Source organism: Acipenser ruthenus, chromosome 13 (genome assembly GCF_902713425.1).
Source record: "Acipenser ruthenus chromosome 13, fAciRut3.2 maternal haplotype, whole genome shotgun sequence".
In the NCBI taxonomy this organism is placed as follows: Eukaryota; Metazoa; Chordata; class Actinopteri; order Acipenseriformes; family Acipenseridae; genus Acipenser; species Acipenser ruthenus.
In genome coordinates, this window is record NC_081201.1 from 29,592,639 (window position 1) to 29,610,112 (window position 17,474).

The following is a 17,474-nucleotide window of genomic DNA, read 5'->3' on the forward strand; positions in this document are numbered from 1 at the left end:
TATCCTGTCACACACGTATACGTAAAACAAGGCAGAAAGCTAGGGAAAGTAATGTGTTGTGTTTTGACCCTACAGCCATGATTACCAAATAATGATTGTTTGGTGATTTTATTGTAGAACAGTGCACTAATGTATACCATTTATTTCAGTATCTCCCCTAATCTTGAGCTGGAAGCCTTATTTAAGCGGCACTTTACTCAGGTGGAATTTTACCAGGGATCGGTTCTGAACCCCCATGACTTAGCCAGATTGAAGGTAATTGTAGCATTTTATTTCCATTCATGTACTGTGCTGTAATTGAACAAAATGTGGACATGGTGTTTTTGAAGAAATTACACCTAATGTACACAAAAAAGCCATAATCATGTATACACTTTTATGGCTGACTTATAGTTCTGTATACCAGGGCTTGAAACATGGTCTCGTCCAGCCTATTCTGTTGCAGGACATGTCCTTAACCCTGCTAAAAGTCAATTAAATTATTGTTGGAACAAAGTCCTGTAAGGAATGGAATGGAAGAGTCAAGGTTGCCTACCACTGATATATACTAAGAAAAAAAATCATTACAAGAACTAAATACAGGTACTAAATAAAGTGAATCAGAAAAGTGTAACACCGTTGAAATGTAATCTTGCATTGAGTAAGCGCAGCTCAAACCTACTATCTTACTGAGCACTGCTGTTTCTTGTAGTCCTATGTTTTGTTTGATTAAATCATGAACTCAGGTCTGCCCATGGTTTGTTAATTATTAGCGAAGACATTTGTTTCTGTCAAAAGTACACATTTGAGACCTATATAATGAAAGGATATGGCAGAAAAAACTGATGGAACTATTTTGTTCGCTGCAATCACTTTAAATCGTTGCAATATTATGTGCTATTTCAGGTTATTAAACAATTTTATTAACAGCTTTATTAACACTTCTTTTTTTCATGCTCAGATAGAGCAGGCAGATGCATGTCTAATCCTCGCTAATAAATACTGTCCAGATCCTGATGCTGAAGATGCCTCCAACATAATGAGGTGAGACAGCTTAAAAATGCCCATACAAGTGTTTGGATGCTGATAGCTCTATCGCACCTAGAAGTATACTGGGCTTCTTCTGTATGCTGCAAAAACTATTGGAGCCAACGTATAGGATAACAGAATTGCATAAATTGAGTACTTTATCTCAAAGTATTTTTTTTACTAGGAGGTCACAAGCTGGAACACCTCAGCCAAGCGCATGTTAGTTACTTTGATCAACCACTGAAGTGTAAACACTACATGTTGTTTACTGTCTGCTTGAGCTGTATGGCACGGACCATTGGGATTAATTCATTAAATAGGTTTCGTGTGCTAGTATTACGTGTTACCAGAACCTTTTTTTTTGTAAGGTCACACATTTAAGGTCAGTTTATTGTGTCCTTACAGTTGCTATAGTAATATTTGGTTAAGGACTCTGTAGCTGTGGCTGATTGACAAAGGTATAAGGTGACACTGCTAAGTTTCTGTTAGGCAGCCTGGGCATTATAAATACTACCATCATAATTTTATGAATAGCACTATAAATAAGTTTCTATAAAATGTGCTGCCATTTTATCCTTGTGCTGTTCTTTAAAGGGTGCATCACTGTCAGAGAGTGTGGCTATTGGTATAAAATGGTGTTCTTCAGCATTATTCTTCACACCAAGATTTCATCTCTTCAAACACAACCAGTAGACTAACCACAATACATGAAGATAAAGCATTCAACCCTTATTCACAGTAGGAAGCTGAGATTACACCATGTTTTGTGTTTCATACTGCACAGTGCAAACTTTTAAACATGGATTTACTACTTCAGTAGTTGGTTTTTCATACTGCTGAACCATCAGAACATTGGTAGTGCAGATTTAATGGATTGTTGATTTAAATCATCTACATATAGGATGTCCATTGTTTGAGTGGAAACATGTGTGTCTTTTCCAGTGTTGGGTTACTGTAGCACATATGTCACAATATAACATGTCACAGATTTGCGCCATCATGATCCCCAAGCATCCAGAGTTGTACTTTCTGCTGGTGGAATGTCCGGGGTGACTATTTTAGAGAACACACCGGTCAGTGAAGTGCATTGAGAGGTGAACCAGTTGCGTGGGCACCTTTGTGAAGTCACCAAGATCCCGCTTTCAAACAGCTTGGATCACATGACCATATACATTTGCATATAAAACATACTAGGAGATGTTCTAATTTTGCTAACATTCTCCAATTTTTTTACACAAGGCCCATGGCAACAGAATCTTGTAATGCTCCCTGCTGAACAGTTGGCCTTATTTTTATATGATCACTGATGCTTGTAGTCTGTTGTACCAGTTTGCCAATAAAGTGGCAGGTGTCAACAATACCTTGCTTTTGGAATTAAATCCAGGCACAAACAGATTGATAATTTTTTGTAAAGCTTAACTGGTTGACTTTGATCATGTATTGTTGGTATGCTATCAAATGTGGTTAAGTGTATTTCTAAGTGTATTTCTTCTTCTTTTTTTAATTTGTAGGGTTATTTCTATTAAAAATTATCATCCAAAGATACGAATCATCACACAGATGTTACAGTACCATAATAAGGTGAGAGCTTCTGTTTTTATTGTATTGAATTTTTTTTTTAAATTTAATCCTTCTAGTTTAACTACAGTGCCTTGCGAAAGTATTCGGCCCCCTTGAACGTTGCGACCTTTTGCCACATTTCAGGCTTCAAACATAAAGATATGAAACTGTAATTTTTTGTGAAGAATCAACAACAAGTGGGACACAATCATGAAGTGGAACGAAATTTATTGGATATTTCAAACTTTTTTAACAAATAAAAAACTGAAAAGTTGGGCGTGCAAAATTATTCAGCCCCTTTACTTTCAGTGCAGCAAACTCTCTCCAGAAGTTCAGTGAGGGACTCTGAATGATCCAATGTTGACCTAAATGACTAATGATGATAAATAGAATCCACCTGTGTGTAATCAAGTCTCCGTATAAATGCACCTGCACTGTGATAGTCTCAGAGGTCCGTTTAAAGCGCAGAGAGCATCATGAAGAACAAGGAACACACCAGGCAGGTCCGAGATACTGTTGTGGAGAAGTTTAAAGCCGGATTTGGATACAAAAAGATTTCCCAAGCTTTAAACATCCCAAGGAGCACTGTGCAAGCGATAATATTGAAATGGAAGGAGTATCAGACCACTGCAAATCTACCAAGACCTGGCCGTCCCTCTAAACTTTCAGCTCATACAAGGAGAAGACTGATCAGAGATGCAGCCAAGAGGCCCATGATCACTCTGGATGAACTGCAGAGATCTACAGCTGAGGTGGGAGACTCTGTCCATAGGACAACAATCAGTCGTATACTGCACAAATCTGGCCTTTATGAAAGAGTGGAAAGAAGAAAGCCATTTCTTAAAGATATCCATAAAAAGTGTCGTTTACAGTTTGCCACAAGCCACCTGGGAGACACACCAAACATGTGGAAGAAGGTGCTCTGGTCAGATGAAACCAAAATCGAACTTTTTGGCAACAATGCAAAACGTTATGTTTGGCGTAAAAGCAACACAGCTCATCACCCTGAACACACCATCCCCACTGTCAAACATGGTGGTGGCAGCATCATGGTTTGGGCCTGCTTTTCTTCAGCAGGGACAGGGAAGATGGTTAAAATTGATGGGAAGATGGATGGAGCCAAATACAGGACCATTCTGGAAGAAAACCTGATGGAGTCTGCAAAAGACCTGAGACTGGGACGGAGATTTGTCTTCCAACAAGACAATGATCCAAAACATAAAGCAAAATCTACAATGGAATGGTTCACAAATAAACATATCCAGGTGTTAGAATGGCCAAGTCAAAGTCCAGACCTGAATCCAATCGAGAATCTGTGGAAAGAACTGAAAACTGCTGTTCACAAATGCTCTCCATCCAACCTCACTGAGCTCGAGCTGTTTTGCAAGGAGGAATGGGCAAAAATGTCAGTCTCTCGATGTGCAAAACTGATAGAGACATACCCCAAGTGACTTACAGCTGTAATCGCAGCAAAAGGTGGCGCTACAAAGTATTAACTTAAGGGGGCTGAATAATTTTGCACGCCCAATTTTTCAGTTTTTTATTTGTTAAAAAAGTTTGAAATATCCAATAAATTTCGTTCCACTTCATGATTGTGTCCCACTTGTTGTTGATTCTTCACAAAAAATTACAGTTTCATTTCTTTATGTTTGAAGCCTGAAATGTGGCAAAAGGTCGCAAAGTTCAAGGGGGCCGAATACTTTCGCAAGGCACTGTATATTAAATAAGTAGTGTTTGCTGGAAAAGTGAGTTATAATATTCTTCATTCACTCGTTCAGGCCCATCTGTTAAACATTCCAAGTTGGAACTGGAAAGAAGGGGATGATGCAATCTGCCTTGCTGAACTTAAACTGGGCTTCATAGCCCAAAGCTGCTTGGCTCAAGGCCTCTCCACAATGCTAGCCAACCTCTTCTCCATGAGGTCATGTATCAAGGTACTGTCTCTTCTTGTTATGATTTATCAACCAGGCATCTATGTTGTCATTGTTTTTGAAAAGAAAGCACAATTTTAACTCAAACTTTATAGATGTATTCCCATAACACATTAATCAATCAAATTCCTTCTGAAAAACATGTTAATTGTATTTGGCATACATATGGACATTAAGTGATTGTTCAGAGCTGTATTCTTATTTAGGCAACCCACATGTTTATTCAGAAACAAATTTGCCAATATAGTAACTTATTTCATATGGTTCTTTGGTACCTTATTGTGGGTAATAATAGAAATGACTGGTTTAGCTTTAAAATATACTGCCTAGCAGACCTCTTACTAAGAATGTAAATGTGGACCATGTGTTCATTTTATAGAATTATGTAATCTGGCATCATAACTCATTTTCCTTAACTCAAGTCCTAAAATCTATTCTTGAGCTAAGGACAGTTTTGCAGTATTTCCAAAAGGTAGTATTCTAAACCAATATGTATAAAATGCATTGTCAGTAAGAGAATGAGGAGTTCCTGCCCTTAAGTTCTAGTTCTGTTTTTGAATCACTGTTTAGGTAGCATTATATCCACTTCTCTTCAGCATGTGGAAGCTTCTCTGCAAATGAAATGCATCCAGTTTTGCTGCCACAAACCAAATAGCTGAAGAATCTATTCTACAGTGATGCCAGGGCTGTGGGTGTTGGTGTACTGCCGCCATTTGGGGCTTTCTGAGGGGACAATTAAATAATAAACATAAATGATTTTGATTTCGGCAACAGTTTCTGGAAAGATATTCTGAAAGAAATTGACACAGAGCAGGAGATTTTTCGTAACCATAAAAAAAAGTACATGATAAACCAACAAATGTTTTTTTCTTGCAATTTGCATTATACTGCTATATTCCCTTGTTGTTATGGGCACAGTATATAAGGATTTTGGATTTTAAGCATTGTTATTAAAAACAGTGTATGTGTGGTGACATCTGCATTTGTATTAATAAAAGTAGCAATTGAAGTGAAAATGCTAACAAAAAAGGGATTCTTGAAGCTTTCCATAAACACATGAAGTTACTTTACATATTTCAAAATAGTTGAACAAAATGATTTTTTTTAACAAAAACATATGTTAATGTTAATATTTAGTCAATCATAACCAACCATACAAGATTAACGATGAAGTAAAACAGACCTTATTCATTATGACTGGCTTTGCAACCGTATGATTTATTCAAACTGTCTGCCCAAAATGTAATTTAAAACAAACATAGGAAACCAAAATGTTATATTTGAATATTTTTTTTGTTTTGTTTTGCCTTTTGATTTGATAGCATAGCAGCATATGGATTAATTTATTTAGCTTTTGGCAACAAATTAAACGATTGGAAAAAGCCTAAATGTACTATAACATGCAACTGTAATAAAAATACATGCAGTAATGAGGCATTTCAAAGTGCTATATTATAACTGGTATTGAATTGAAAAGCAACCCTAAAAAAATTACATAAAGTCCTGTAATCATCTTGCCTTTTCACTTCATATGTCTGGCTTCAGATTAAGCACCCATTGAAACGAGTAAAGTAGGCTACAGTCAAAATATTACCAGCATGATGTAAGTTAAAGGGAAAGGAATACTGTTGAATCTCAAGAAAATGCATAATACTGGTGTGGTATCATGACCCCTGGGCCAATGCAGGAATCAAATCATGCTATGGTGATTCTTATAAATAAAGCCCACTTCACAGCTTTCCATTGTTGGCGATTTTAATGGACACATAGGAAGTGTACCAGAAGGGAATTATTTAGGTGAAATGAGGCAAGCAGGTAAAGGAAAATTGGGTTCCAATGTGTTATTGGGAAACCGAAGGAAGACACTGAACAAAGCTGAGCAGTTTTTAACCATACCATTTGAAATGTTCTTAAACCACGATAATGGAATGCTGCTGTGGGTAACAAAAACTGACATGCATTCATAGGAATTAAATTAAAGTAACAATTTACAGAACAATCAAAAAGAACATAAGTAGGAGGCATACAATACCAACATAGTAGTTCTCTAAAAAGGGGAATTTTAACAAGTAATGTAAAGGCAACATAAAGTTGGGGCTGAACAAAAACAAGTTATCTAATAACCCACATGTTTGGGTAAAATGTCCTTTGCCTGTCGCTCCCAAAAACTCTTTTAACCATGATAAAAGGAGTACATTTGATAGTCTCTCTGTTACATGTTTTAAAAATGATGTCTCTAAATTGTTTAGGGTCTCTTGTAAATGTTTTGATCCTGGTTAAGGATCTGCACATGTTTGGGTGAATGTCCTTTGCTTATGACTCCTAAAATGATGAAGTCAGTACCATACATGGTATTGTGTTTTATTGTATGTTTGTTGACAGGATCCCCTTGTAAATGAGATCTAGGTCTCAATGGGTGAAATTCCTGTATAAATAAATAAATAAATATATATATATTTTTTTTAAACTACAAAATATGCACATGGATGGGGTGTACCTGTCACAATGCCAAATACCAAGCAGTTCTGGTATAGAGCATTCCCATGGAGCTGTAAAGATTGCATGCTTGTGTGTAATTATTTTATAATGCAAGTTTTCAATGATAATTTGTACTTCAACCTGTACTGGAGCAGAATGTCAGGTTGATGGGGAAGTAATGATTTTAAAATGGAAGACAATTTAGTATGGGTTTAAGAGGGCCCGCTTCATGTCAAACATTGTATTGCCCCCGTCTCCGGTAACAGTGAGGGAATCCCCTCCTAACCTTATTTAGAACATCTCACCTCCAATTGCAATGGAACTTGGTAGGGATATTCCTTTCCACAAGCTTGTGGTGGGTATCTATATTTGCCTTCATGTGCGCAAGTTCTTGCCTCCCAATGGAAAATGAAGATAAAAACATCAGAACTACTTACCCAAATATTTCAACGTAGCCATCTTGTATTGTGTTTTTACCTCAAGTGTATCCCCAAATCAATGTAAATATGGCATATGTGGGATTTAGATCAATCCTTTATTTCTCTGATATCACGCAAGAATGTACAATGTATTTATCGTGTGATTCTTACCCTTATGCTTATTTCATCTTTTTATAATTATTCTAATTTTTGAAAAATTGTGATAATAAACAGGGTATGATATTAAGCGAGGTGACATAAAACAGGTTCATCTGTACTTGTATATGTTAACTTTATTCTATACATTATTATAGGTACAGTAATTATATATATATATATATATATATATATATATATATATATATATATATATAATTTCACGGACGCTTTTAAGTTCTAGGTTGTTTCAGTCAATCCGAGCACCACCGATTATTTATTGCGCTGAAGAACAAATCCAACCCTCAACCATTCAGTTTTACTGCTAAACATGTATTTCTAGAGTCCCCGATGAAGCTAGCATCACAATCTTACTGTATGTGCCATGGTTCAGTTGAAGCACAGCACATATCGGTTTCCATACCCACCTCCTCTGTCTGTGCTGGACCAGCTGCTGCTGAGCTGACAACATCTTTCCATAAAACCACACGGATAAAGTGAACCGGTAATATCCAGATGAATATAAATGAAACGATCAAGTAGCAGCTTCTTGTTACCCTGGGAATTGTTACACTCTGCCAGCATGGCTCTTGTGTACTAATGTTTGCTGTGTGTAAATATGCCCTTGCTAACAGGACGCTGCTAATTAATTATTCCATATTTGAGGTTTGTTTTTGTGTTTATTTAAAACTCTCTAAAAAAAAAAAGAATCAAAATGCCACAACAGTATATCATAAGACATCAATACTGCATTAGTGAGTTTTAATGATTAAGTAAGATTTTTACTTTATAAACTGACAATTGCTTTTAATGGCGTACCCTGGTATACACTTTCATAATGATTTTGTTGCACTTTTTTGTTTTACATTTTTAGATTGAAGAGGACACTTGGCAGAAATACTATCTTGAAGGAGTTTCCAATGAAATGTACACAGAGTATCTATCCAATGCCTTTGTGGGTTTATCCTTCCCTGTGGTTTGTGAGTAAGTACAAACAACTGTATACAATATGGTCAACCACAAACTTTAAACAGAACGCTTCCGTCAGCACAGCAGTACTGGAGAACCGAAAAAGAAACCCACAGGAATAAATTTGTTAGGTTGACTCGCTCTCTTCTTCTTATTTATTTTTTTTTTTTTTTAGATTGTGTTATGTGAAGCTGAAGTTGTTATTGATAGCCATTGAATACAAGTCAGACGAAAGGGAAAGCAGGTAAGTTTTTTTTTTTTTTTACAGCTAAACACTTGTACATTTTTACAATGTGTTTGCATAGTTACAATGTCATTTGGAGGTTACCAGTATAATACTCAAGACACAATCTTTGCTCACCTGATACACATACATCATCAGTTGCATTTTATCGGAAAGGAACCCTGACCGTATAAATGTGATTAACAAAACTGTAAAGCAGCTGCTTTACCGCCATTGTACTTTGTTGTTACATTTCAGTGGTTTATTTCACCACTTCACCTAAGTTTGTCTTACAGTGTTTTTGACTGGTACCGATTTGTCTCCGGTTGTGAATATTAAAAAGCTAAAATAGTTCAGCCTATTTTTCTAACTATAAGGATGGTTATGCCTGCTCTAAATATCATCAGAAACTAGAATTTCAGTGTTCCTCCATTTTGTAGAGTAATACAGTACATTAGGATCTCCTCTGTACCTAATAAATAAGAGGTCTTCCTGTGTGCCTGAGTTTTCCAACTCTACCACAACAAATTGTGTGAAATGAGTATTCTTGTCACAAAACACATGGCAACCAGAAGAGCACTAGCAGTGAGTGCTGAGGGGAAGGTAAAGAATATACCACATGTTTTCTTATAACAAATCAGTGGTTTTGCAAGAATTTCAGTGGGACATTTTCCTTTTGTACACAATTACATGTGGAAATACCCCTTAAGAATTGTCTGTACAAAACTTCAAATACATTATGATATCTTAAAGGCATATCTACCAATAAATGTCTCTGACATTAAACAATGTACAGTACCAGGAGGTGGTACTGGTAATGTTGCTGGATTCTGGAAACAAAAAAGTCTTTAACTCTTGCAAACATTTAATTTAACCCTATTTTTGTCAGATTTCCTTTTACAGCAAATTGCCTGACATTAATAGTGTTAATGTGACTTTTTTAACTTTAATATTTCACTATGATAACTATTAACATGAAGTACTATGTTTCAGTCACCTCTAATTACCAAGTCCCGCCCCTACTATCATCACCTTTGTCAAGTGTTATTAATATACTAATGCATCCCTTCTTCACTTTACCACTGCAAATGATACACCATATAACCAGAGATTTAAGATATTTAATAAGTTTAGGTAGGGTACCCTATTTTTGTATTCCAAATTCCAAATCCTTAGCAAATTCAAAGAAAGAAAAAAAAAAATATATATATATATATATATATATATATATGTATATATATATATATATATATGTATATATATATATATTTAATTATCATCAGAGAATTGCAGAAAGTACTACAATAGCATTATAGCTTTACCAGTCTACTGCTGGAACAGAAATATTTTGTATTTTTAAAAAATATTTAAATAGAATGGTTTCCCACCTGCAATCATTGTAAATTCGACATTGTTAATAGTTTCTTGAAAAACACTCGCATAGATGGTTTTTATTTGTTCATAGGAAGTAATTTAAAATAAAATCTATCTATATTTCCCCATCACCCTTTGTGTTATACTGCTACATTAACAATTTCCTTGCCTGTGTTGTTTATTTGTCTTTGTTTTAAAGTCTTTTATGTTGCTTGTGTTCTTCAGAAAGTGACAGTGTTTGATTTGAAATGTTTTTTTTGTTGTTTGCAGAAGCCGAAAGCGGTATGCCCTCTTCGTTATCTTTCCTTGAAACCTCAACCCTACCTTCACTCCTTTAGATCTTCCAGCTTCAGGATTAAATCAAAAGGATATTTTCCCCCAAACAGTCCAATATTTAGCTATTATTTATAAATGTGCCTAATGCACTAACTTCTTTGCAGGCAAAAAGAGAGTAGGCTTTTGGCACTGGTGGTGTATCCAGGCAAATATTCCCCTCCCATATTTTTTTTTTTGAGAAATTGTCTCATGTCAAATGTCTGCTTTTCTGTAACGTATGTTTTTCAGTGTCCGTCAGCAGTTATTGTCTGCATTTACTTGACCAACCAAAGTCTTTTTCTGGTGTTTTCACTTCAGAATGTATGTGTACGAAGCAGTACTTCATGTTCTCATAGTTTCATTTCATATTGAACAATCCTAAATTTAAAAATGAGGCTTTTCTAAGATAATATCTGCAATTTTTTTTTTTTGTAAATAATAAATTAAAAAGTTGACAGAGGAAACAGTTGTAGTTCATTTGCTGTAAACCAATCACAAATATGTAACCAAGTTGCATTTCCATCAAAACACCTGCTTCTCTAGCAATTGCATGCTTTTGTAAAATAAGCTTCTGTTCTTACCACCATTATGATTTTATTTTGCATTGAATGAAATGACAAAGGCATGAAAGCAAATTTAGTTTGGATAACATCCTTTTTATCCAAATCTGATTGCTTACTAGATTCATTTTACATTCCTACTGTTCATGACTTCCTTCATTCCATGTGTGTGCTGTTGTCTCTGAATTAGTATCCCATTGCCTCTGTGCTCTTGAGTAGATGTTCATAAAGAGAGGTGGCTTCCTGTCAGTTTGGTATTAAATGAGCCAACTGCAGAGAAGTTACTGCAGCAGTTAGCATCTACATGGTCTGCAGTGATCGCACCTCTTTTGGATTTCTTGTTTGAATTGTTTTTGGTAAAGGCATGCTTACAGTATATTTGCGTGAAACAGTGTGGTGTGTGTCTTGTTTCCCAGAATATGATGTTTTTAAGAGGTTCAGTGTTCTCTACTGATGCGTAATGTTAAAAAGTTTTAAAATACTGCATATGTGGTATCTAAATCTATGGTAAACAGATGGTTTTGTGTATAATTTGATACTCAGTTGCATCTACAAATAAGAATGAATAAGTAAAAATCTCAGATTTTGGGAGCAACATTTGTAGTTTTGCAGTGATTTTTATTTAAATGATGTAACTTGTCTAGCATGTATTGTAGTGAGTAGCTATTATCTTTCTATGTTGTACTTCCTGTTATTATAATTCATTGGTTGTGTGATTTGTACAACTACTGATATAGAGCCCAGAGGAAAGAATGAGTGTTTCTTCTGAAAATATTTTTGCATGACTTTTTTGCTCCTATAAAAGGTGTGAATGTTTTAACACGGAGGCCAAATTATTTTGAAAAGATGAAAATCATGTGCATGTACTAGTTACTATTCAATACATGTGCATGTAACTATGGCTCTCAAGTTAGTCCCTTTCACCTGGGCTCATTTACCATAACAGGATATAGAAAAGGGTAGGTAATTGTGTGATACATGTCGCAGTTATAGTAGAATCACGTTTTGTACGTAACTATTCATGAATGTTTTTATGCAATCCAGTTGCAGTCTAATTAATGGGGAATGATACCATGTTTTAGGTGGTGCTCTGAATTTGTTCCGAGACACAAGCACTCATTGTCAAAATTGAAAATCAAGCCCATTTAAGCTTTGTGATGTCATTGCTCACTGTCATGTATGTATAAAGCCTCATTAAAATATAACTATTTAGTGCATCTCAGTTTAAGTGTATAGCAGTTTAAGATTTGATGTAATTCACAGGAAATATACAATAATGAGATTATAGTCTTTGGATTGCAACACACTAAGACTGTGTCCTTTTTTGTGCAATTCACATTTCATATAACAGGGCTGATTTCTTTGGAATCCAAGCCATAATTATTGAAATACAGCTGCAAATCTATTACATCATAAGTATGTGCTTATCGTGGGCATGTTCAATTTTCAAGATTTGGTTAAAAACATCCGTTAGCGTCCTCTGCTCCTATATTATTTCAAATGGATGTGGGCATTTTAGAAGTCATTTTATTTTTGGTAGTTGTATGTATTCTAAGAAAAATCCCCAAACAAAAACTACATTGTGTGGTTTATAAATTTAATGAAATTCCTAACATCCATTTAAATATTCAGGGACTTTTATAAAACAAATTATAAACCTGACAGGTATATTCAGTGCAAGAATTAAATAGAATGCCACTGTCGATTTCTTCTACTAACACCTTCATACCAGCAAAGCCATGCACATATGCACATGTTATCTTGAAGTGTGGACACAGCATACCAACAATCAAATCATTCTTCTATTCAATTATATTCAGATACATGAATATATTTGTGTGTACCATTCCTCTTGATTAGAACACTACTATAGTGTTGGAAGTTAATTACTGGAATTAATGCCCTTATTTTTCTTTTAACCGAGTAGTATCCTCATCAACCCTGGGAACCATGTAAAAATGCAAGAAGGTACTTTAGGATTCTTTATTGCCAGCGATGCCAAAGAAGTGAAAAGGTAATAATTCTTCACTTAAGCTTGTCAAAGTAAAATGAAATGGAATCAGTTTTGAGATAGTTAAAAAGGTCTGGCATAGACAGTGTGTTTTGCTCTCAAAGCACTAGTGTTCTAGTGCATTCAACCTCTGCATCCAGGGGACTTAAGTTTGCATTCCAAAATTGCTGTAAGGTTTGGGATCCAAAAGTACCAGTCCAATGTGGCAACTTTCCAGCCTGCTATTGCCAAAATGCTTGCAATTTGGAAGGATGAAAAAACAAGGTGTCTTTTGTTGTTGAAGTATCAGAAGTTAGATTTTAGCACTGTAGTGTATATGGTATCTTTCAGGGTTCTATTATGTAGTAGAATTGCATTTAGCAGAGCTTCATGAGGTAATGCCTTGGGTTTGATAGTAATATACTTTCCTCTGTCACAAACAGCAATAGTTTTATTATTCTACGTTTCTTCCTTTAATACTCCAATTAGCCAGAAAATAAAATGCTCACTTTTTGTGCTGCAAATATTTTCTGTTTAAACTGTATATATGAACGTCTCAAGAAAACGATGTTGACATATTTTATCAATCTGGCTTTGTAGCAGGATAAAGTGTGGGTCTGATTTAATTTGTGTGAATTAAGAAAAGTGTCAGTTTTTCCACTGTATTTCTTCAGGGCATTTTTCTACTGCAAAGCTTGTCATGATGACATCACAGATCCCAAAAGGATCAAAAAGTGTGGCTGCAAACGACGTAAGTAAAATTCTCATAATGTTTGAGCACATTATTAAACCCTTTAAAGGCCTTAGTGATTTTCAACTTGTCATAAGTCATAATGCAAAGTGCATGATGTATACATGTATTTTTTATCAATAAGTTGTGCAAAAATGAAAAAAAAATTATGCATATTTTATGTATGTTTTAGTTAAAACAATGTAATAGTGTTCCAGACACTTTTAATTAACAGCAACATGTATTGGCTGAACAAATTAGGCTGACTCAGCCAGAATGATGTATTGTTCAAGTTTTATGATACAGATGTTATGAAGCTTATTTTTTCTGGAATATACAAAATGTGTAGTTTTATTGTGTGTGTGTGTGTATATATATATACCCAGAGGTAGAAAAAAGGCCTAATTATACATGTATGGTTTTGTAGTCAGAAGCATTATGGCGTAAATGTATAATTATATCATTACATAACAGAATGATTGTGATAATGATTTAACAGAAAAAAGCCTCACTGCTTCTGTATTTAGAGAATGAGAGTGTTTAAAGTGAAGTGGCCACACATCAGCATGTTAATGATGTCATGTGAAACAGATGTAGAAATAAAATGGCATGATTAGCGAGGCTGAAGAAGGAGGCTGTCAGACCCAAACTGCTTCTGTTTGAAGATAATTCTCCTAGTCAGGTGGAAAAACAAAGGCAAACCCCTGCCAAGTACATTGTGTCTCACAGCCACCAAATAGCAAACATAAACAACTTATTAGCCACATAATTTTACCAATAACATCAAACTATGTTAACATAAATTTAATTGTTATTGGAATAGAAATATGCAAATGTTGTTTATATTCTTATAGTCTTAAATCTACAGTCTGTTAGTGCAGTGCAGTGTGTGCATGAATTGCATGCACAATCTAGGTATAGAAACTAAACATTTAAAAAGGCATTCCTCAGCTGACAAAAGCTTAAGTTTGATTAAAAGTAATACATTTACAAAGAAACGATGTTGGGACAGGCATTCCAACAGATCTGGCATTTCCATTAATGCAGCAATGTCACACTGCTATAACCTGACCTATATAGGCATTTGTCCAAACCAGTTAGGCCCAATATTAATAATTCAGCTACTTGGTGCATCTGTAAAATTCAGAGATAATTACTTTAAGCAGCCTATGCCTAAACAAACAGTTGCTGACAAACAAAGATCTGTCATCATTTTTTCATGGCGCAATCAATTATTTACACTTAAGTATGGAATTTTATACATATGTAGTTCCCAAGAAATGTCTCCCAAATGTTTACTGAAAAAAAAGCTTTTCCTTTTAGAAAACTAGAACTGCAATCACATGATAAACCGATATGTTTTATTGTTTTATTTTTTTAATATAATGTATTTTGTTATTCCTGTCTTTAACATGACGTGATGGTCATATGGGGAAAATGGTCCATGTATTTTAAAGATGTTTTTAAAACTATTTTTATAATGATTGACACATTTTTTGATTTATTTTTTCCTTGCTGCCCTGGAACCCGACATTCTATAATTTTAACTGCACACTGATAGTGATATATTGTGAGTAAAAACGGGTTCCCTTTTGCCCAGAGTGCAGTCCAACCTGTCTTTTCTCAGCAGAGCGTTTTTATCTATGTTGCATGTACCAATGTAGCAAGTGCATCCTTCCCACTCTTCTCATCTCCTTACACTGCCCAGATCAAAAAAAAATACAGCAGCACTTTCTGAAAGGGGAATAACCTACAGGATCTGAACTGTTGCCTTAATATAAATTGTCTTTGCTAATTTCTTTCTTCAGTGAAATTCAAAGTAATGTCATCTTATAGTGTCTCTAAAAAAAGAAATACTGTACACAATCTAACACACAAAAAAATATTCCTTAAATTTAGTCCTTGCGTTCTTTCATTTGCTGAATAGATTTGATTAGACAATAGTTAAGTCTTACTTTTAAAAGTACAAATCAACATAACATTATGAAATACATAAAAAATCTAAACTGAACATCCAGAAGTGAACTTTGCTTTGTAAAATATCAGATGTGGCAGCCTAAAATGTCAATCATAAAAGACTGGCATTTCGTAACATTACTAAAGGATGTAGGCTAGCCAAGAAAAGGGAAAGTGCAACTTTTAATTCATCTGCCTACTGTCAGAACCAATTTTGCATGCCACTGTAGTTTTAGAAAACGGAAAGTGTTCTGTGGGAAGTTCTTCAAATTCTTAGACTTAATGAAAAGCGTTGCCAAAACACAATCAAAACAATCTGGTCCTCCTCTTATGCTTCTACTCTTTCCCTGCCATGGTATTTTGCATAGCCTCTTTATTGTAGTTAGGGATCATCAGTACTTGGTGAATTGAAATGACACTGTCCCCATTTCAATTCTTAATGGTAGATGGGCCCTTTTTTACTCACTGCCCATGAGTGTTCTTCAGATTATCTCTTGTATCTTTTGAATTAGCTGTTGTACTGTGACTCACCACTAGATGTCCCTGTAGATCTACCCATTTCTTTTCTCTACTATCTGAGAGCAGATACAGGGGTACACCCAAAGACCTGCTTAGAAGAAAGTAATCATTAGACATAATTTTGCCTAAAAGAAAGCACTACAACAATGTATTTTGCCACATTGGAAGCTGTGTAAATAAACAACAAACTTTTAACCCATGGAATTAAAAAAAAAAAAAAGATTCTAACTTTCCGAACATTCTTGAGGATAATGGGAAATCTGTATTTAACATTTCTAAATAAATTAATAACAACAAAAATATATAGTACTGATTTGGAATATTATCTGAAGTATTTCTGAGATCAGCACTGTAAGTGAAGTTCCTTAATTAAATGACAAATTTAAAAGGTATTTGTTGTCATGCATATTATTATTACTATTATTATTATTATTATTATTATTATTTATTTCTTAGCAGACGCCCTTATCCAGGTTGACTTACAATTGTTACAGAATATCACATTATTTTACATCCAATTACCCATTTATACAGTTGGGTTTTTACTAGAGCAATCTAGGTGAAGTACCTTGCTCAAGGGTACAGCAGCAGTGTCCCCCACCTGGGATTGAACCCACGACCCTCCGGTTAAGAGTCCAGAGCCCTAACCACTACTCCACACTGCTGCCCTTATTCCTGATCTACCTCTTCCAGTTGCTTGTGGTGTGGCAAATGTAAGATTTGAATGGACTTTATAACATGGTGCAAATGTCTCAGTCGATAACCTTCTTCGTAAGTTAGAGTTTCTTTTGTGAGGAGTCGGCCCCAGGTTGTGTGTGAAATCATTTTAATCATGTTTCATCATTCTGTCCTGTGTTTCATCCCTTTCCATTTTATAACTAACATGTCACCATCCCACATTGTGTGAATGTGTAATGACTGTAAAGAGCTAATGGAGATATGTATTTTAAGATATTTTACTGTTCTTGTTTATGATTCAACCTTTAAAACAGTTGACCTGGTTCCTTTTATTAAGAGGGTTAAATCCAGTTTTCTGCATGCTCATGATTACTAATTCTAATGATTATGCATGGTCTTGAGAAAACAGTCCCTGAGGGCTTTGTTTTAAAGTAATGTCTTGTACCCTATTCTCTCTTGAGTGGGGAGCTTAAATTGGCCACTTCATTTGGGTTCATTTCCACAAATGCAATTCAAAAAGCCCTTTTTCCCTAAAGATTGTATTTCTTTAAAAGGTGTCAGACTCAATTACTGTTTGTTCGCACAGCTGCACCATGAGAATGAAAACC

General features: G+C 35.1%; 1 protein-coding gene across 26 annotated transcripts in view; it reads left to right on the forward strand.

The window, feature by feature from the left end:
* Window positions 1-17,474, forward strand: part of LOC117418354 (calcium-activated potassium channel subunit alpha-1a-like) — a 143,856-nt gene that overhangs the window by 87,291 nt on the left and 39,091 nt on the right. For 15 of the 26 annotated variants that reach the window (XM_058985040.1, XM_058985039.1, XM_058985046.1 and 12 more), the window contains 9 exons: window positions 150-255; window positions 941-1,023; window positions 2,520-2,589; window positions 4,347-4,502; window positions 8,427-8,536; window positions 8,697-8,765; window positions 10,389-10,400; window positions 12,921-13,007; window positions 13,658-13,734. In XM_058985040.1, the coding sequence (XP_058841023.1) occupies window positions 150-255; window positions 941-1,023; window positions 2,520-2,589; window positions 4,347-4,502; window positions 8,427-8,536; window positions 8,697-8,765; window positions 10,389-10,400; window positions 12,921-13,007; window positions 13,658-13,734 (770 nt within the window). The remainder of the gene's footprint in view (window positions 1-149; window positions 256-940; window positions 1,024-2,519; window positions 2,590-4,346; window positions 4,503-8,426; window positions 8,537-8,696; window positions 8,766-10,388; window positions 10,401-12,920; window positions 13,008-13,657; window positions 13,735-17,474) is intronic. The other 11 variants (XM_058985042.1, XM_058985041.1, XM_058985045.1 and 8 more) reach the window with 1 other exon arrangement.